Here is a 22043-nt window from a genome sequence, read left to right as displayed (position 1 = left end):
TCTAAAATAAATAAATCTTTTTTAAAAAAAGCATCACCAAGCATTATCTGAAAAATATTTTTTAAGATTCCTTAAAGCAAATATTCTCAAATGAACTTTTCTTCTAGAATTGAAATGAACCGAAGATAAATTCTCATTATACTAAATACCACTTAAATGAAATACCATGATAGCAATGATTTGTCCAATGGGTCTGTCCATAGAAAAGGAGTATGGTATATCTAAGAAACTGAACATTTGTTAAAACATCAACATTTTATCTCTTTTTTTTTTTAAAGATTTTATTTATTTGAGAGAAGGGGGTGGGCAGGAGTGGGAGAGGTGAGAAGTGGGTACAGAGGGAGACAGAGTAGGGAGCCCCATGCAGGGCTCAATGCTAGGACCCTGAGATCATGACCTGAACCAAAGTCAGACATTTACCTGACTGAGCCACCTAGGCACCCCAAACAACAACATTTTAGAAACAAATTTGGCAATAGTAAGCTGTTTTATTTATTTTTTTTTATTTTTATTTTTTTTAGTAAGCTGTTTTAAATCAATTCATTCATCCAGTTAATTAGGTGGTAATAATTATTGAACAATTATCTTATTATGCTTGCCTTCTTATGCCTTTTACCTCTGTATGTCTAGTTATGTTAGATAGTAAATTTGCTTCTTGTTTTCAATGAAAATCATTCCTGGCTTTCCTAATAGTAGGATCATTGCTTTACATTCAACAGAAAAGCAGGCCATTATTGGTCATGGAATTACATGCATATTCTATGTCCTTTGGGTTTTGATGAGTGAAAGATGTTTAATATCATGTTGCCTTATTATTCTAACACATTTATTTGTTTCTATGTCACAATTAATGACAAAAGACTTGAAATTGCCAGTGTTCCTTAATAGTAAGGGAAAACATAAAAACAAAAACCGAACCCTTGTATTCTAATCAAACTGCAAAGCGTTATGTTACATTATGGGAAACAGCACAGACATTACTACTTGGATGTCTAAATGAAATAATGGAGAAAATATGGCAATCATCAGCTACTGCTTACATTAATATTAATAGTAATGAAACAATTAATACTTGTATATGTCTTTATTTCACAAATATTAGTTTCTTTGATCCTTATAGCCTTTGAAGTATATAACAATTATCCCCACTTCGTAGATGGGGAAATTGAAGCTAATAATTTAAAATACTTGTTGAGTTTTTTAAGTCAGTAAGGAAATCTTTTTTTTTTTTTTTTTTTTTTAAATATTTTATTTATTTATTTAGGATAGTCACAGAGAGAGAGAGAGAGAGAGGCAGAGACACAGGCAGAGGGAGAAGCAGGCTCCATGCACCGGGAGCCTGACGTGGGATTCGATCCTGGGTCTCCAGGATCGCGCCCTGGGCCAAAGGCAGGCGCCAAACCGCTGCGCCACCCAGGGATCCCAGTAAGGAAATCTTTTTAAAGAACTGTACATTTGCAGAATAAATGGGTATTAATCACAGACTTGGGTTATTGCTTTCCATCATCTTGCCTTTGCCTCATGTTAATTACCTAGAATTAACCACATATAGGTTGTACTATTTGTGCTATTCATCATGTATGTTTGACCTTCTGCCTATTGAACATATGATTGTACTTCATGACCCCTTGGGGTTAGATGGAGCCGCATGACCAGTTCTGGCCAACTCGTTGTAAACAAGAGAGATATGAGTCACTTATAGGCCAGAAGAGATGGGATGAAAAGTATGCAGGTTATGGGGTATATGGTAAGAACAGTGGATTCCATGTGCATGATTTCCTTTGCTGTGAAATGAGTTTTTTCATTTTGATCAGATGGAATGCTACATGGAATGCCATGATGGTGAATAGGATACTCTGTGAATTCATCAATGGTTGTGTTGGCAAAAATAATGGCGGGAAAGGAAAAACTCATCCAGAATTTCTACGTCAATGAAAATGAATCTCTACCTATTCCATGAAGGCATTTATCCAATGCAATCAGCTTGCCGTCACATGACTGGCTTGCCTTCACATATTCCCAAAATGGTGCCATAATGAGGATTCAGTGTTGGTCTGTGCTTTCGGCCAATTATATATGCAACAGTACCACTAGTCAGGTCAGCTTTGGTAAAGATGTACCTGTTATCAAGCTCATTCATAGATTCTTTTCCTGTCACCATAGCCACTTAGTTCACAGACCCATTAACTAAGGAATATGATGGCTAGGGAGAAAAGATGATTGCCGTTCCTAGAGTCTATAGTTTTTCCACCTGATCATTAAGAACCTCCTCTGCAGTAGAGGTCCTTTGGGGGACATCTCACATTCCCTAATATTGTCACAGTCCGTGTCCCTTCTGAAAAGCCCATTGACATATTTCTCCCTTAAGCTCCCTTTTCATCAGTTTTCCAATATTATTCTTTCCACATCCTTAACCATCCAACCAAACCATTTACAACTACCCATGAATTAGTATAGACTTATATTTCTAGACATTTCTCACTCCAGATGTTGTAGATGACCACATTTCATACCTGGAGTTCTGACCCACTAGGAGGATTTTCCTTCACCACGGTTCTTCAGGTTCACCCTTGAGTGGGGCTATAGTGCTGTAGCTGCTACTTTGAGGTACTATAAGCTACTAGCATATCATGAAGACTCATCTGTAGACCTGCTTCAGGGTTATTTTTTCCTCAGTCAGCTGGTTGTAAGGAGATTCCCAGAATGCCATTTTTGTAGGTCTATCTCCTAGGACCATTCCTAGTACTAATTCTATATTGTTCAAGAGAAAGTTTAATATAAAGCTTTATTAAAAAGGAATTGGAGTAAAGAGTGAGTGTTTCAAAGAATTCTAAAGAAGTAAGAATAGCAGATATGAAACGTGACCACTGCCCCTAGGGTTGAGATAAGTACCGAAGAAAAGGTCATCCGCTGTTAGGGCTAAGATCCAGATATTACTGGAAAGGCTACCATGCTGGTGTCCTGAATGGTGAAGTCAGGAAAGTGCTTCATTAAGTGGAACCTTAATGTCTACCCTCTGGAGGTCCTAAGCCTTGGAACTGGTTAGGGACCAAGAGAAGCTGCTGGACACTGTTGGAGTCAGGTGCTTGAGAGGTCCCCCTCCTCAGGAGTCTACTGCACTTCCACATTCAGTTCAGACTGGGTCAGCTCTGGGCTAGCTGTGCAGGACAAAGGTCAGAGGATGGAAGACCTCCAGTGCCTCTGGTGTATGTCCGTGCCTGGGACTGAGGAGAGCGTATGGGGGAGGCAACCTAGGCCGGGGGCAGAGTTACAATGTCGGGGTCTCTACTATGCCACCACAGCCGAAGGAGTTTGCTAGTGGGTAAAACACCATAAAACTGTGCCCTGTAGGAAGTGTACACTAGAGGAACTATGTAGGGGCTGAACGAAGGAGGAAAAACAGCTTCTCCACAGGACACTGGTAATATAGCATACCAGAAACAGGAAGAGGAACATCCTTCCTCCTCCAGGGCCCCTCCAGGCCCTCTATGGACAAGACTTAAAGTCATGCCAGGTGGCAAAGCAGAAGTATTGACAAGGCCCAGTGCTATCACTACAGAGCAGGCAACAGGAGTTGATCTGGAGTGGAGAGGTAAAAAATTGACCATCAGCACTATAACTGTATTTTTCACTTCTCGATTTTTAGTTATTTTTGTAGCATATTGTAGTTATTTTTACTCTTTTTATTTATTAGTTTATATTTTTGTATACTGCTGAATGTCCTTTAGGCTCTAATACTTTTAATAGTTTTATATAGTGATTCTGACACATGGTAGATAGTTTCTTTGAACATTTTAATTTGAATTGTTATCTCGTCTGCATCACAGCTTTATCTGTAGAAGTGGTGTGAAGAGAGATTTTGTGTTTGCTTGTGCCAGAGGTCCCAGGTATATATCATTAACCCAGGGAGACTTGGAATTTTTTGAAGTGTTACTTCTTTTTTTTTTTTTTTTTTTTTTAAAGATTTTATTTATTTATGAGAGACACACACAGAAGAGAGAGGCAGAGACACAGGCAGAGGGAGAAGCAGGGAGAAGCAGGCTCCATGCACCGGGAGCCCGATGTGGGATTCGATCCCGGGTCTCCAGGATCGCGCCCCGGGCCAAAGGCAGGCGCCAAACCGCTGCGCCACCCAGGGATCCCGAAGTGTTACTTCTTGAACCATAGTTAGGATTTTAGGGGGAGATCTTTTTCCCACATGGAGCCCAGGCTGATGGGGAAAAGTTTTGTTAAGCATAAATTTTAAAAGATGTCATTTCCATTATTCTTTAATGATAATTCAAACTTTTAAATTATAGGGGCCAGGGATGCCAAGTGGCTCAGTGATTGAGCATCTGCCTCCGGCTCAGGGCGTGATCCTGGTCCCGGGATTGAGTCCCGCATTGGGCTCCCCACGTGCGGCCTGCTTTGCCCTCTGCCTGTGTCTCAGCCTCTCTCTGTGTGTGTCTCTCATGAATAAACACATAAAATAAAATCTTAAAAATAAATAAATAAATTATAGGGGCCAATCCTACCATCCCCCACTCCCATGAGGCAAGCAGAGCATCAGCTGAAATGTTTAGTCTCATTCTCTCAAGAACCAAGAATCCCCAAATACCCTTAAATTCCTCTTTTCTACTTGGTTTAAGGCAACATACATAACACTATCTTTCAGTGAGCTATAAATTATTTACCACTTACTACTTACCTTAAGTAAGTTACTAACCGGTTGATCAGTTTCCTCATCTATAAAATGAGGGTGTTAATAATAGCACCTATCATAAAGTGTTTTTGAGAATTAAATGAGTGAACATACATAATTACTAATAACATTGTCTGACTCGAAGGAGGTACCAATTAGCTACTATTGATAATATTACTGATGAGCCTGTGGGAACAGGATGCTCTCTGGAACCTGTGACAAGTTCTGAAAGAGAATCAAAAACACTAAAGTTTTAAGGCAAAACATGCCTCCTTTTTTCATTTAAGATACCGGCCCTTGGCTTGCTCTGGGGTTCTGACAAATACTAAATACCTAAGCATGGAGCATCATGTGACTATGTGACCTGAGAAGCTCATCATGAAATGGGGGCTGCATTAACAAAAGAAATCATAAAATTAGATAAGCCTTCGGCAAACCAGACTTATGTGGAAATGGTATATATAGAAATAGTCCTAAAAGCATACACTGCATGAGCATTTGGCTCTTGCTACCAACAGGCATACTGTTAGGATCTCACAGGGAGTTCCATTTGAACAGTTAACTGTTGAAATGGGTAAAAATTTCAAATCTGGGTTACAGATGGTTCTTTATCATATTCTGGAATCAGTGTGCTGCTGTGAAAAAGGGCAATGGAATAGAGAAATCCTCCCCATGGTACTTAACAATGCCCACTAGGCTTAAAGGAGAGAGCCTGGGATGAAGATTCTATACTGCTCCCAGGATATGGGCTAAAGGGTTGTTGGGTGGAAGTTAGACAGAACAAGGTAGGATCTAGAAATCAAGAAGGTTGGAGAAAATGTATGTGGATGGGCCTTTTAGAATGGTCCCAGAATAAAAGCTTATTTGTAGCCCATGGCAATTTTTCCAAACACTCCATTTGATGGATTTATATGATCAAATGGTATGTCTGATAAGAATTCTTGTTCTGTGGATGCTAATACTATTGCTTTCCCAGGCACTCCTATGCTTATCCATGGCCTCACCTGTCAAGTGGCCATGATGGTAGGGATGATGTATGCTATGCACCAGCTTAACAACACGAATTTCCCACACTCTAAAGGAGAACTGGCTACTTCCATGGCTAAGTGTTCATCTCGCCACGACAGCAACTACTTCTGGTCACCCACTGCTATGTACCTAGAGGATCCCTTGATTTGACCTTAGTGGCAAAGACACATTGGGTTTGCTTTTCCTGCTCAGCTTCTCCCAATATGATCATCCATGAACTCACTGACTGGTTGCTTTCCCATCAGATTTTATGCATAACATTTTTTTTCTTCCAGCAAAAAAGCAAAGCCATTGGACAATGCCCAAAAGGGTGACTTATCTTATCATGAATCCCATTACCAGAAAGAGCTAACTTTATGGAAGGTTGAATGTACTATTAAAGACTCACCTATGGTCTTAGGAGATCCCAACTGGGAAGGGTGAGAGAGAAGAAGGCTTTTGACAGGATGTACATTCTCAGAACCAAAATTTAATATATGATGCTATTTTCCCCATAATCAGACTAAGAGTTCAAGAACCAAGGGCCAGGACTGGGTAGGCCTCCTTTTAATATTACACCTATACTTAAAATTTTGAACTGTGCCGGTTTAGAGGCTTTAGTACCCAAATAATTCTTCCATTAAAGAACCCAGTGATGATCCCATTTAATGGGAAGCTTAGACTGTTATGTGGCAGTTCAGGATTTTTCATGCCATTGAATAAGCAGGTATGTCATGTTGGTAATTAAATTTAAAAATTTAGCTCATAAGCTGCAAAATATCAACAGGATTGCAGAACTACAGGAGGAATAGACACAGTAGACTTGGAGCTGCACCAGTAATGAATAGGTTTGGGTTTTTTTCCTTTGGGGAGCTAAGGACTATGTTCCCAAGTGCTTGAGGCATAGCTGTACTATATTCAGCAGGAATGGGGAGGGAGAGAAAGTATGTGGAGAAACATGATATTAATGTTAGTTAGGCAGCCAAAGGAGTGAATTATAGTGGTAGGGATTTTTTTTTTTTTTTTCTGACCAACATCAAAATGGCCTATGTTTAGAAAATTCTTTGCCTTAGAGATTTCTATGGGACTTGGCCAGGTGGGCCAAGATCTTTCCTCCAGGGTTCTGAAACTAGAACTATTAACACTGAGAAAGAGGACTGTGGGGCATTTTTGTGGCAGTAATAGAGCAGAGGTACTTCTCAGAGGCAGCTGCGATGCTGATATTGGTGACAGCACCCCGAGTCCAGTGACATCAGTGTCAATGGCAGTGTGTGCGGGTACGATAGCATCCGGTGTTCAGCAATGGTGGCAGCAGTGTCTGCACATTGGTTCTGTGGCATGGTTTTGGCTGTGATCCAAGCCGTGTAGTCTCGGTTTGTTCTGCCCATTTTCTGGGCCTGTCTCTATGCTTTCTGGCAATTGTATGAGTCACAGTATCCTTAAGAATTTCCTGGTTCAGACTGCAGTTAGAAAACCTTGAATCTCCCACTAGCCAAAATGAGCTTACAGAGGGGGAAAAAAAGTCTTTTAATAACTTGTATTCCTTTTAGACATTAGCTCTGAGCCTTTTTAAGTATATCTGACATTGTGGTTTATTAATAAATAATGTGAGCCCCAACCTTAAAATATTATAGTTTACTAAGGAGTTTAAGGCATTTACATGAAATGAATACAATGTATAAGATGGCATAAAATTAACTGCTAAATTGGGAACAGGCAGTGTTAATTTGGAAAGTCTTCCAGAAAGAGATGGGACTCTAGTTAATTCCTGAAGGATGAGCAGGAGAAGGTATTCTTCGTACAGGAAGAAAAAATGTAGGAAGACTGTAATCACAGGGTGGCTGAACAGCCTGTCTGAAGAAGTGCATACGTGACCTGAAAGCAATGGGAGGTACATATGAAGAGTTGAGAGGGAACATAGTAAGGTCTGTCTCCTGTCCTCTAATTAGAAGTAGAGAAATGCTCTATTTCCCCATATATATGATAAATAAATATATGAGAAGTTATACACACACACACACACACACACATATATATATATACTTAATATAATACTTATATTAAGAATTGTGAATACTGGGTTAAATATTTTTCCAGGCATCAAGTCTGACTTGGCCTCCTCCCTATGTGCAAACCTATTAGACATTTTTTCCAGGGCTGATGGAGAAAAAGAGCTGGCTGGGGCTGAGGGGAGTAAATAATGAAACACAAAGATAGCCCCGAAATATGTCAATTTGTGTTCAGTTTTCCATTTCGGGGGGGGGGGGGCGGTGGGAACTTAGATTTTTTTTCTTTTTAGACAAATCATAAGCAGTGAACAACTCATGATGGCTTCGGCCTGGCAGCAACAAGGTTGACGGTTATTTTTTGGTGGCAAGGTCCAGTCCCGCTCCCCCGCCTGGGCTCTTAGGAACATTCCTGCTCTTTCAGCTCACGAAGGCTTCCAGAAGTAAAGGCGCATCCGAAAGTGGCTGAAAATAGTTTTTAAGCCTAACATCCCTGGCCCGGCAGCGAGATGACCACACAGTGCGGTCACTGGGTCAAAAATCAATGACAAAACCTGAGGCGCTTTTCAGGTCTTTTATTTTTGCATCAGCCGCGGCGGGAGGGACCCGCAAACCACAACCACCCGGACGGCCGACCACGGAGCAGGGAGCGAGGGCCGCCCGGAGGCCGCGGGGGGGGGGGGGGGGGGGCTCGCAGACCCGCCCAGGGGCCCCAGGTGGCCCCGCGAGCCCGGGCAGCGCGAGGACGCCCCCCGCGGGCCCCGGACGCCCCCCCGCGCCCCGGCCAGGTGCGGACCAGGCGGCCCCGCGCCCCTCCGGGCCCCCTGCTGCCCCCACCCCCCGCGCCCCTGCGCCCCTCCCGCCTCCTCCCGCGCCCGGCTGCCCTCCCCGCGCCTCCGGCTGCCCCTCCCGCCCCCCGCCCCCTGCTGCCCCCCGCGCCCCCGGCTGCCCCCCGGCTGCCCCCGGCTGCCCCCCGCTGCCCCCGCGCCCCCCGCCAGGTGCGGACGAGGCGGCCCCGCGGCGGCCGGCAGTTCCGCGTCTGCGCGGCGGGCGAGGGGCTGGAGCGGGGCCGGCCGGGGAGGCGCAGGCTGCGCGGGAGCCAATGGGCGCGCTCGGGGAGCCGGGCTGGCGGCGGCGGCGGCGGCGGGGCGCGCACTGTGGGGATGGAGGGCGAGCGCCGGGCTCCTCGGGCGCGCTCCTGCGGCCTCCCGGCTGGGGGCGCCCCGGCGCCGAGCCCGGGGGTCGACGCCCCCCTCCCGGGCCGCAGCGGCCCCCCCCCGCGCTGCCGCGGGCCGAGGTGCTGGACCTGGACGAGGACGAGGACGACCTGGAGGTGTTCAGCAAGGTGAGGGCGGCGGCGGCGGCGGCGGCGCGTCCCGGGAAAGTTCCCAGGCAACTCCCGGAGTTGGCGCGGCGGCGGCGGCGGCGGCGGCGGCGGCGGCCCCGGGCGCTCCCGGCCCCGCGGGGGCTCCGAGCTGGGGTGCGCGGGGGGGTCACCCCAGGCCGCCGAGCCCCGCGGGCAGCCCGCTGGAATCCGGGCGGGCCCCGGGCCGCCGCCGCGCCCTCCCCCGCCTGCACTTTGACCTTGCATCGGCGCGGCCGCGGCTCTGGGCGGCGAGCAAAGTTGCGATCCCCACCCCAGCCCCCCCTTTCCCTGTCTGGGTCTCTGACGCTCTCCGAGCCCGGGAGGCGGTGGCCCAGGGGTGCCCCCGCCCGAGCCCGGACCTCTGGGGGAGCTCAGCCGCGCCGAGAGGGCTCGCTCCGCCCGACCTAGCGCTCCGGGCTGGGCTTAGGACGGGGCGACTCCCCCGAGGCCCGGGACGGGAGGTGGCGCGGGAGTCCCCTCGCCGCGAGGCCGCGGGTCGTGTCCGACGGGGAGCTGCTCTGCGGAGCCCGGGGCTGTCCGGGGAGCTACCGCCTCCCCACCCACCGCGGCGCTTTCGGTTTTCCTGCCCCTCCCCCCCCCCCCCCCCCGCCCCCGGGGCAATCGAGGACCCCAGCGCCCTCCTAACTCTAACTCGTCGTGGACTTGCAGCGAAACCGGCTTGGCTTAGTGGTGGACGTGGGGTGCCTGCGCCCTGGAGGGGGCCGTCTCTTTTTTGGAAAAGAAAGATACCTCCCCGGCACGGCTGAAGAGGTCAAGCCAGCTTCTTAACGTGGCTGCTGGTACAAGACTTGAGAACAATGTATCAATTAATAAGAAGCCTGTAAATAAGTGTCACCTTGAGGTGTCGGGTAAAGCCCCTTCCTAACCCCCGCTGTGTTCTGGGGGAGTGAACTGAAGTTACAAAGTGATCAAGTATGTACCCTGACCCCAAAGAGGACTCTGTAAAGCTCCTTTCTCCCCTTAGGACTGAATGAAATGGTAGGCGTCCTTGGATCCTAGACCACCACACAGGGTTTTGTGTTCTTGAGAAAGTTATTTGGCCTTTCAATGTGTTTAAATCGTAAAACAATGGAATTATTATTATTATTTTTTGTTCGCCTATAAAAGAATTAACACGGCCGTTTTATATGGCACACACTGTGTTCCAATCGAGGACAACCGGCCCATCCTTTACCTTGCCTTCTAAGATACTATTGGCCTTGGCGTGTTAGTGTAGGGCTCTGTGTTGCGAAACTTCCAGCATGGGGGAGGGACAGTGTGGGGAGTGGCCCTTGTGTGTCAGATCATCCAGGATTGTTTTAAACTAGCCCTGTGCTTTCTCTTTCCCCAGATCCTAAATGTGCCTCTTAAGAATCCTTGTTTTAATGAGCCCCTGTTGTCAGAGGCAGATCTGAGATGAAACTAATGAAATTTGTGCTGAGGCCTCTGGAAATGTTGGGAATTGTAGATGTTCCAGGTGGGAAGGGAATGAAGGATTGCAACCAGAAGCATTTCTAAATTAGCATTTCTGGTAAATTGCCTCAAGCTGTCTCAGAAGAAAGGAATCTAGATCTCCAAGGCTCCAAAGAGTTGTTGAGATTTCTTTTCTCATTCTAAATCAACATTTGGTTTTCTACCTAATTTTATAAGTTTGTAGTCTCTTTAAAGGGGTGTAAGCCTCAGCTCCACACACATGGATACATGCTACCTGTTGGTGTTTTGTAACTACGTATGATGTATACTTAGAAGTTAAGAACCACTTTTTAAGAGACTGGCCACATAGATTCAGGTAAAGATCTAATGTTCCTTAAAGTCTGAAAAGAATACTTGGAGAAATTTTAAGTTAGCTGCTTACTTATATTTCCATAAGTTGACTTTTACAGCCGTTAACCACAGAGAAGCAGATTTAAGAAACTCTTCTCCTTTTGGCCTGGTCTCTTTACCACTCCCTTTCCAACCTGCTCCTCTGTGGGCCTCTTCCACTGACCAGTTTACCCTGGGATGCTTTCAACAATTACTTCTGAAGGATACTATTGTTACCCTTCAGTCCTTTGAGCTCCACTACTTTACTATTCAGCTTACATTTGCAGTTCCTTACACCCTTAGATTATTTGTGAGTATATATCATACTCCCCTCCAGAAGTTTTGTAAAGAGTAGAGTCTTTGGCTTATTATTAATTCTTTCTTCCCACAATACATTCCAAGTGCATGGCAAATACATGTTGAATAGTTTTGTGTAAGATGCTGGGCTAAGTATTTGAAGAAAGGCACCATTCAGTTGTTGCTGTCAGTCTTGGAGTCTAGGTGGAAGATGTAACAGAAACTCTAAATGGCAATATAAATCAAGAGGGATGGGAAACAAAGTATTGTTCAGAGTTTTCAGGTAATCCAGTGAGAGGAAAATGATACTAAATCTCAAGAGACCCTAGAGAGCACAGAGGGTATTGACTTTAAAGAGTAAATATAGATGTTGGAAGGTTGGGGAACATGACCAATGATTCAAAACAGAAAAAAGAAAAGGATAAAAATTATAACAGTGGTGTAAGAATAGTGTTAGAACTGGGCCAAAATGACGTGGTTTGCCAAAAATGTAGAAGAGTCTGGTTTCTCTATTTTTTTTTTTTTTTTACAAAAGTTGCTTTTTGGAAATAATACATTAAAATAAATAACCCCTATTTTTGTTAAATACTGTAATGTGTAGAAGAGGGAGCAATTCAAACATAGTAAAGGTAACTGGGTCGCAGTGAAGAACAGAGGTGTACTTATCTGGTACTCGGTAAATGATAGATCTTATTATTGGTCTTTTAAAGGGGTATTTAGGACCATAAAATGAGATCTGTATCATCTAGAATAAACAGGGAATTTACAGGTATAATTATCTTCATCACTACTATTCACATTTGAGGGGACAGGGATTGTAGGTAATGGTACACCAAAATTAAAAAAAAAATCTTTTTTTTTAATATAATGGGTAAAAAGGAAGTTCTAGAAGGTATAGGTAGGCTTCATTTCAATCTCCAGCAAAGCTATCAAAGCTATACAGCTATTTAGCGTTTTGTTTGTAAACACTTTGAAAAGAAAGAAGTGATCTAGTTTTTATAACAATGATAGAAAACAGTTTTGTGGTAAATCAGAAATATAACAATGAGCATGCTCATTTGAACAGTGCTTTTGAAAGAATCACTCATTTTTGTGAAAAAAGTTATTTTTGAAAGAATAATGGGATATAGTTGTTGAAACATCCAGCTCCTAAGTAGATTGGATCTCTGTCAATCCCAACTCTTGCCCATTGATTGATCAGCTATACACAGGCACCATAGGATTCTGTTGTCCAAAAACAAGTGCAATAATGGACATGTTCTGTATGTGCCTAACGTGGCAGCCCTAGCGACAAGTGGCTTTTGAGCATGTGAAATGTGGCTAGTACACCTGAGGAACTGACCTTTTAATTATATTTAATTAATTTACATTTAAATATAAGTAGCCGCCTGTGGCTAGTGGCTGTATCAGTTTGAGCAGTTAGGAGTCTAACCAGATCTTTATTACGAGCTTGACTTATGGTTACTCAAGAAATATCCTTGAATGAATAAGTAGTTCCCTTGGTGATCTGCACTGAAATATGCAAAATACACACATGCATTGTACACAATATATGCACACACATAGTTGCATACATGTGTGTAGTGTGTATACATGGATGTGTATAGATATATTATTTGTGTGTATATAGTGCACAAGCATCTAGGAATGTATGCAAATATTTGTATGTGTACGCTCAACCATCCAACTCACTTAAAATCTAGAATGTGGAATTACAGCAGTTAGGTCACATGCTCTCCTTCCCTGTCTGTATCCTGATCCTGCCTCAGTGGGTCTTACCAGTTTGATGGGTAAAAAAAGAGGGACCCATTAAGCAAAGGAAAGTAGGGCTGATCTAGGAGGTTCCTACCACTAGAGGTTCCACCATCTACCAACATAGCCTTCTTATATGTTAAGTACTCTTATATTCATCCCAGAGGAGGAAGACTGGTGCGTGAAGTAGGAAGAAAATAAAAAATCCTCAAGTTCTCCTATGAGTGAGCATATATGGTCAACAATAGAATTTAAGTAAATACGGAAATTTCAAAGTAAGTTTGGGGAGACTTTGTATGGGACCATTCTATGTACAAACATTCCTAGTTGTTTTCAGTGACTGAAAGGTCAATATACACAAATGACATGATACTGAATCTAAACAAACACCATATTTTCAAGGTCACATGGACTATTAATTATACTGTGATCTGAATTGTTCATGCCACTTCCAAAGTTTCATTCCATCCTCTATATTTTATTTTTAAGATTTATTTATTTTAGAGAGAGAGAGAGAGAGCTCGAGTGCATGCCCACTAGAGTGGGAAGGGAAGAGAGAGAGAAAACACAGAGTCCGATGAAGGGCTCGATCCCATGACCCTTGAGACCATGACCTGAGCCAAAACCAAGAGAGATGCCCAACTGACTGCACCACACAGGTGCCCCTCATCCTCTGTATTTTAAAGGGGGAATCGATGTCTATATCAGAAAACGTTAAAGGGATATTATCTCAACTGCAGATGCCAGTATCCTGTTATTGATTCTTTGGAATGCTGTATTGAGACTGAGCCTGCAATCTAGTCTGGGCTTAGCAGAAAGAGGGCTTGGATCCATCTACACTGTTTTCCACTAGCATGAGTAGTGCGGAGGGCTGCCCCAGCCACAGTCTTGCCCCACATTTGCCATAGTGAAGGAGAATAAACAAGGGGGTTTCACTGATGATATGTCTGGGCAACCGTGGCCTGATAAGAAAGGCTGTGCAAAAACAAAAAGTGGAAAAGACTTGGGTTTAGTTCCTTATGAAGAGTTATGATAATCTAGGTTGATTAGATGTTTGTAGTTTTGAGGAGCGAAGCTAGAACTGCTAGGCCAGAAATCTGAGGAGACAAGTTTTGGATCAATTTATGGAAGAATTTTCTAATTGAAGGTTCCAGAATGAAAAGGATTACTCAGCATGGTCATGAATTCTGTCACTAAAAATGTTCCTGCACAAGCTGGATGACTAACTGTCCCAGCGGAGAAGAGGGTGTGACAGTTGGACTGTCCCTTTCCGCAGTTAAGAGGCTGGGACAAGTGGAATTTTAGCTTACACTGAATTTAACTACAAGAGCAGTGGAGAGTCTTCATTAGATGGTCCTACTCATCTCTTCGACTCAATTCCCAAATCAAATTACCCATTGCCATTTCTCTAGTTTTTATATTTCTCTTGCCACATTGGTTACGGTTTCTATTTAATTCTCTGCTAATGATGTGACAGTTTCTTAGATAGCCAGGATCAAATACTGAGTGTTACTCTCTATGTTGAATAGAGACTGGACACTGAATGAATGGACACTCTCCATGTGTCCAACATATCTAAGAAGCCCCCATCAGTTTTATTTTCTTGGTATCTCCAGAATCTGTGACTTCTTTCTGTTTCCACTGCTACAAATCAGAGTTGTTAACTTCTGAGAACCGTTAAAATAGCCTCATAAAGCCCTAGTCATCTTCTCTTCTGCCTCTAGTCCATCCCCATATATTCACAAGCACACTGATGTTTGCAGTACACACAGTTCTGATCCTATTGTCACATTTTGCCATTCAGGACTCTTGATGGGGCTGCGTGCTGGCTCTCCTGCCTCACCACCCTGTCATCTCCGGCCTTAACTACTTTTACTCAGAGTCCCTGAATCTGTTGCATCGGAAGCTCATTAGCAATGTAGTCTCAGAACCCACTTTCAAGGCCAAATGAATCAGTATGTATGATACCAGGAGTCCACCTTGATTTGTTTGCACCTTACAATTTGAAGAAGTACTGATCTAGAAGCACTGATCTAGGTTGGTTCACTTGCCACTACATGAGCTTGCTTCGTATTTTTCTACCTCTGTGTAGTTATTGTTGGGTTGACACAGCAGACTCCTTTTTGTTTCTTATGGCCTGATGTAAAGGTATCTCTTACTGAAGAGCTGCTTCATTCTCCAGCTAGAATTAATTTTTCCACTCTGCGCTTCCCATAATACCGTTTCAAATCTTGTAATACTTACTACATTACCTTATGAATAGATATTTATTTCTCATCTGTAAAACCTTGATTGCTTTTCTGTCTCTAATAGATTAAACTTCTTGATGGTAGTGGAGTAGGAACTTCAGACATTTATGGGATAAATATGTTAATGAATGATATGGCCTATTACTTTTTTCCTGTGGAGAGACCCAGTTATTACAGTAATTTGTTAATGATCTGTTTTCAGTAAATTCAGTTTGCATTGTGTTGGTCCTTCCTATCAGGATACTAAACTAAATAGGATTAAAGCAAATTGGTCTTAATAAATAGTGAATAAATGTTCTTGCTGGATGACACAGAGCTATGCTGAATGTTGAACCTGGACAAAATCTCCTTTTTGAATTGTATGAGAGGAAATAAACACAAAGCAAAGCAAAACAAAACAAAACAACCCGACAACTCCAAGGGAATCATTTAGAAACCTTCTTTTACTAGGAAAAATAAAATTTTTAAAGCTAATAGCACCTATCTCAAGAGGCTTGGTTGCAAGCAATGAAAACTTATTATGGCAGGAAAGTAAGGAAATGGTCCATATTAGGTACTCACAGTAGATTTGAAGGCTGGAGATGGCAGGTACAGAAAGGGATAAGCACTAGCAGAAACTATAATCAATCTTATATTCGGAAAGAGTATTGGATATTGTATAGCCAAAAGAAAAAAATCCATGGAAACCTTTAGGAAAGGTTTTTATGCTGGCAACAGTATTTATTTGTTGATTCATGACAGTAGGGAATATTATTAAAAGTATTTGGGGAAAATGTCAAAAGGCTCCAGATTTGAACATAATATTCCCCCAAAAATGTATGTTACTGAGTTTTAAAGGTGCAATTTTATTTCTGCATTCTTGAGGTTCGGGTAGGATGCTCTAGTATAATTCTAACTGATAACCTGCTACAGTTTTACAAATGGCTAGTGTGATCAAAAAAGAAACACAGATGCAATAACTATGTGGTTGTAGTGTTCAAAATTTATTTTATTCTTATTATTTGTATCCCATACTTTCCTACTAGGATATAAAAGTTAAAGTAAACTTTCATAGTTACTCACTTTAGAAATCTATGTTAAAGCTTTTTCAATAAACAAGTGAAAAGTTATATGCTTGAAAGATTTTCTCTGTTTTAGATGAAATATTTTATTAACTCTGACCCTGCTTTATATCAATCATGCTGGATTACAGTGTGGTTACCTATAGCATTAATAAAAAAGGATAGAGTCAGGAAATCAAATTGATTAGCAAATATTGACATAAAAACTTAGTAAAATACAATTAAGAAAAAACAGAACAGAGGGATAAACCAGTAGATTTAAAATTAAAAACTGAAATAATTATATGTATACATATATATTTTTTATTTTGAGAATGCTTTGGTATGACATACTCTTTTTGATTGTTTTTAAAGTAACTTCACTGAGGTATAACTTAAATAGTATAAACTTCACCCAGGGGTGTTTTTTTTTTATTATTATTAAATTTACTGAGTTGTACAGCTATCACTGTAAATCAGTTTTAGGACATTTTTATATCCCCACCCCCAAAATCCATCACATGATTTACAGTTAACCTCTGTTTTCACTCCCAGCCATAGAGAAACACTAATCTACTATTTTCTATCTCTATAGATTGGCCTTTTCAGGAAATCCCATATAAATGGAATCAGACAATATGTGGTCTTTTGTGTCTGGTTTATTTCATTTAACATAATATTTTTAGGTTCATTTTTCTTGTAATTTTATTATTTTTTAGTCATGGCTTTAATTTTTTGGTACAAGAAATAAAGTTTTTATTTTAAAATGAAAAACAGAGTTTAATCATTTGAAATGAAATGTTAGGAGTAGAAATTCTGTTTAATATTAAAATGAGAGCCTTATTATGTGTGACCAAAAGCAAATGACAAACTCTTTGTTTGAGAATCTTCAAAATTGAGGGGCAAAAAAAAAAAAAAAAAAAAAAACCCACCCTGATTTGTTCCTTTGTACTAACTCTGAAAAAGTTGTGTGTGTTTATACATACATATGTATATAAATACATTTTTATATTTAATCTAATTGAACATTGAGTAATATTTTCATCAGCTTTCACTAATTATGCTGTAGTAAGAGCAACAAGATCTCAGTGGCTTACCTACAATAGGGCTTATTTCTTTTTCATGAACCTGTCAACTGTAACTGAGCTATGGGTCAGTTTCAAGTTTTGAGTCTGTTTCACAGGTCTTCTTCATTTTGAGATCAAGACCGAAGGAGAAACCCCTAACTGGGACATTTCATTCCTCTAGCAGAGGGAAAAGAATATGAGCACAGGTAGAAATAGGCAATGGATCTCAAATCTGCCCAGACACATGCCATTATCCAAAGTAAGTCACTGATCCAATCCCTGTGGTGGGAAACTATTTTCCTTCTATAACGGGACACTAAAAATTAGCTGGCAGTTGACCAGGAGATAAAACCCTTTCATAGGATGACAGAAGGCCACTGGGAACAATCATACTGTCTCCCACAGTGGTCTTGTGGCAAAGTTAGAGGCAAATGGCATATTGGACCTTTCTGAATAAGGAAAAGCATTTCTTTTCTATAGGGTGTTAAGTATATATATAAAAAAATTCTGCTAGGTAAGGAGCATAATTGAGAAAAATTAGAAAAATTGAGAAAAAAAGCATAATTGAGAAAAAAAAAGCATTAGTCACGATTAATAATCTCCAATTGGCTGATGCTCATGATAGTCTGAGTGAGGCCATACAGATCCTTAAAAGCCTGTGTGCAACAAATGTCTCACTTTTGTATTTCTAGGTGGAACAGCCATTTATCATAGTGTTATCCCCTCCCTTTTTTTTTTTAAAGACCTATAAGAAGAAAATGTGAATACTTACAATTCTGACACAGTAAATAGTAAAATGAGTTTTGTTGTTTATACCTTCACGAAAGCTTGTGTGCCAGCCATTTGCTACCTTTCTGGTCCTCCACCATTCTGAGTCCTTTCCTGTCACAGGCTTCATTGGTTCTCTAGACTGGAATCTTTATCCCTCGGTGTTTTTAATGACTGGCTCCTTTTCAGTATGACCTCCTGAAAGACACCCTCCCTGATAATTATCAGGAGCATTCCTCTTTCTCCCTGCCTTCCTCCCTTAACCCAGCAACACACCCCACTTTTTAAAAAAAAAAAAAAAAAAAGTGTAACCTTTTTTTTTTATCAATACTTACTCAAATCTGGAATTTTTAAGTTTTTTCTCTATGTTTTACCTGTTTATTATCTCCCACCCTCCCATTTAACCAAAGTATAAGCTTCATAAGAGCTCAGGAAACATCCCAGTCTTGACTCTTGTTGTAACCCCAAACCAGTGCCTGACACGTGGTTGACATTCAGTGAACATTTGTAAAATGAAGTAAAGCTGCTACACTGGGTGCGTTTTGCGTGTGCACATGGCTGGTGGTAATGGTAGTGGTGATTGAATCTTGACTCTGCCCGTTGAGATAAGTGATTTGGGAAGAATTATTATTATCCCTGTCCACCAGTTTATCTGTAAACTGCAGATGATGATAACTGCATTTACTTCCATCATGTTGTTGAGAGGATTAAATGAAGTAATGTAAGCATATGGTGCTAAGGCACACAGTCCCTGTCCCTTAGAAAATTTCAGTGTTTGCTCTTATGGTACAGAAGCTTAATGTTTTTAAGTTGTAGAAGCCTCTATTTTGCATTTGTAATGAGATCTTCAGAGACTCACAAACATATATTTGTTACTGTATATTCTTTTTAGTTACTATTTAGAGTGCTACCAGAATTTTGGTATTGTCTCTTAAATGCTATATTATAGGCTTACTCGTTTTATTGTTCTTTCCTTTATTGCGGGCTTTGCAAATACTGCATTTTTTACCCATTGAAGATTTGTGGCAACCTGTGTCAAGCAAGTCTCTTGGCAGCATTTTCCCTCTCTGCATCTCTATGTCACATTTTGGAAATTCTTGCAATATTTCAAACTTTTAAACTATTATATTTTTTATTGACTCGTGATCAATGATCTTTGATGTTATTATTGTATTTGTTTTGGGGTACCATGACCAGCACCCATATGAGACAGGGAACTTAATACACAAATATTGTGTGTGTTTTGGCTACACCATTGACTGGTCATTCCCCTGTTGCTCTTCCTCTCCCCTTGCCTTCCTATTTCCTGAGACACAATAATATTGAAATTAGGCCAATTAGTAACCCTACAGTAGCCACTAAGTGTTCAAGTGAAAGGAAGAGGCACACATCTCTCACTTTAACTGAAAAACTAAAGGGATGTCTGGGTGGCTCAATGGTTAAAGATCTGCCTTTGGCTCAGGGCATGATCTGGGGTCTGGGGATTGAGTCCCCTATCGGGCTCCCTGCGGAAAGCCTGCTTCTCTCTCTGCCTATGTCTCTGCCTCCCTCTCTTTGTCTCTCATGAATAAATGAATAAAATCTTAAAGATAAATGAAAAATAGAAATGATTAAGGTTAAGGAGGAAGCATGTTGAAAATCAAGATATTCCAAAAGCTACGCCTCTTGCACTGAACAGCCAAGTTGTAAATACAAAGGAAAAGTCATAAAGGAAGTTAAAAGTGCTACTCCAGTGAACAGATGAATGGTAAAAAAAAAAAAAAAAAGAAAAAAAAGAAAAAAGAAAAATGAAAAAATGAAGCAGTGGTATTACTGATCTGGAAAAATTTTTAGTGGTCTGGATAGAAGATCAAATCAGCCACAATACTCCCTTAACTAAAAGCTTAAGCCAGAGCCAAGCCCTAACTCTTCAATTCCGTGAAGGCTGAGAGAGGTGAAGAAGCTGCTGGAGAAAAGTGTGAACCTAGCAGAGGTTAGTGAGGTTTAAGGAAAGAAACCATCTCCATAATATAAAAGTGCAAGGTGAAGCAGCAAGTGCTGATGAAGAAGCTACAGCAAGGTGTCCAGAAAATCTAGAAAGATAATTACTGAAGGTGGCTAAACTAAACCAAATGTTTTCAACGTAGAAGAAACAACTTTCTATTAGAAGAAGGTGCCATTTACAACTTTCATAGCTAGAGAGAAGTCAATGCCTGGCTTTGGAACTTCAAAAGACTGGCTGATTCTGTTGTTAGGGGCTAATGCAGCTGGTGACTTTAAGTTGAAGCCACTGCTCATCTACCGTTCTGAAAGTCCTAGAGCCCCTAAGAATTACAAATCTACTCTGCCTGTATAAGTGGGACAACAAAGCCTGGATGACAGCACATCTGTTTGCAACATGGCTTACCAAATATTTTATGCCCAACATTGAGACCTCCTGCTCAGAAAAGGGATTCTTTTCAAAATATTGCTGCTCGTTGACAATGCACCTGGTCACCCAAAAGCTCTGAAGAAGATGGACAGTGAGATTGGTGTTGATCTCATGCCTGTTAATACAACATCCATTCTGCAGCCCATGAATCAAGGAGTGATTTCAACTCCGTAAGTCTTATTAGTTAGGAAATACACTTCATAAGGCAGTAGCTGCCATGGTAAGATCTCTGATGGATCTGAGGGCAAAGTAAATTAAAAACCTTCTTCTAAATTAAAAACCTTCAGACTCACCATTCTGAGTGCCATTAAGAACATTTGTTTTCATGTGAAAGGGTCAAAATATCAACGGGAACAGGAATTTGGAACAAGTTTATTCCAGCCCTCATGGATGACCTGGAGGGGTTCAGGACTTCATTGGAGGCTGTAACTGCAGATGTGGTGGAGATAGAGAACTAGAAGCAGAAGTCGAGCCTGAACATGTGACTGTATGGCTGCAATCTCATGATCAAACTTTCAGGGATGAGGAGTTGCTTCTTATGGATGAGCAAAGACAGTTGTTTCCTGAGATGAAATCTACTCCTGGTGAAGATGCTGTGAAAATTGTTGTACTGACAACTGAGGATTTAGAATACTACATACATTTAGTTTAGTTGGTAAAGCAGCAGCAGGGCTTGAGAGGACTGACTCCAATTATGAAAGAAGTTCTGCTGTGGGTAAAAGTTAACAAATAGTATCACATGCTACAGAGAAATTGTTCAATTGATGCAGCGTACTTCATTGTCATCTAATTTTAAGAAATTGCCGTAGCCACCCCAGCCTTCAGCACCCACCGCCCTGGTTAGTCAACAGCCATCAGCATCCAGGCAAGCCCCTCCACTAGCAACAAGATTACATTTCACTGTAAGCTCTGATGATGGTTAGCAGTTTTTAGCAAAAGTGTTTTGAAATTAAGGTATATACCATAAAGTTTTCTAGACATAATGCTATTGCACACTCAATAGACTACAGTTTAGTGTAAACATAACTTTTATATGCACTGGGAAACCAAAAAATTCATTTGACTGACTTTATTGCAATATTCCCTTTATTATGGTTGTCTGGAATCCAACCCTCAACATCACCAGAACACTGGTGTATGTATATAGCTTCCCCGTTCAATGATTCATGATACATAGTATTTGTCATGTTATTTGAAAGTACTAGGCGATAAGAATACTCTTGGTACAGTTGTTCTAACTGTCTACTAGTTTTCTTGATATATTATAAGCATATATTAAGTCTCTTCGGAATGCTTTTAAGGTTGTTGGCGTGGTTGGATATCAAGGCAACTCAACCTTTTCTGAGGCAACTCAACTATCTTTGTAGATAGTTTCTAGGAAAGATGGAGCTTTCGTTTAGGGGAGTAGTTTACTATGTGCCAGAATGCATTTTAGTCACGCCTATTGAGTGTACAGTCAATTGGCTGGGCTCCTTAGGAACCGGGTTTTTTAAATTTATGTTTTATTTATTACATTCCTGAGTTAGGTCTGCAGTGTTGTCTGCCCATAGAATGTATTTTCAACTTTATCAGGAGTTCTGGTTAGAGCAATTTTTT

General features: G+C 41.5%; 1 protein-coding gene across 1 annotated transcript in view; it reads left to right on the top strand.

The window, feature by feature from the left end:
• Positions 1-8858: 8858 nt before the first annotated feature.
• The window catches only part of SNX7 (sorting nexin 7), a 92946-nt gene continuing 79761 nt past the window's right edge, over positions 8859-22043 (top strand). The window contains 2 exon segments of the mRNA XM_038541237.1: positions 8859-8966; positions 8969-9040. Of these exon segments, the coding sequence (XP_038397165.1) occupies positions 8859-8966; positions 8969-9040 (180 nt within the window).

The sequence above is a fragment of the Canis lupus genome, chromosome 6, assembly GCF_011100685.1.
Source record: "Canis lupus familiaris isolate Mischka breed German Shepherd chromosome 6, alternate assembly UU_Cfam_GSD_1.0, whole genome shotgun sequence".
NCBI lineage: Eukaryota > Metazoa > Chordata > Mammalia > Carnivora > Canidae > Canis > Canis lupus.
The sequence above is the reverse complement of the archived record's forward strand: the minus strand, read 5'-3'. Positions and strand labels throughout refer to the sequence as shown.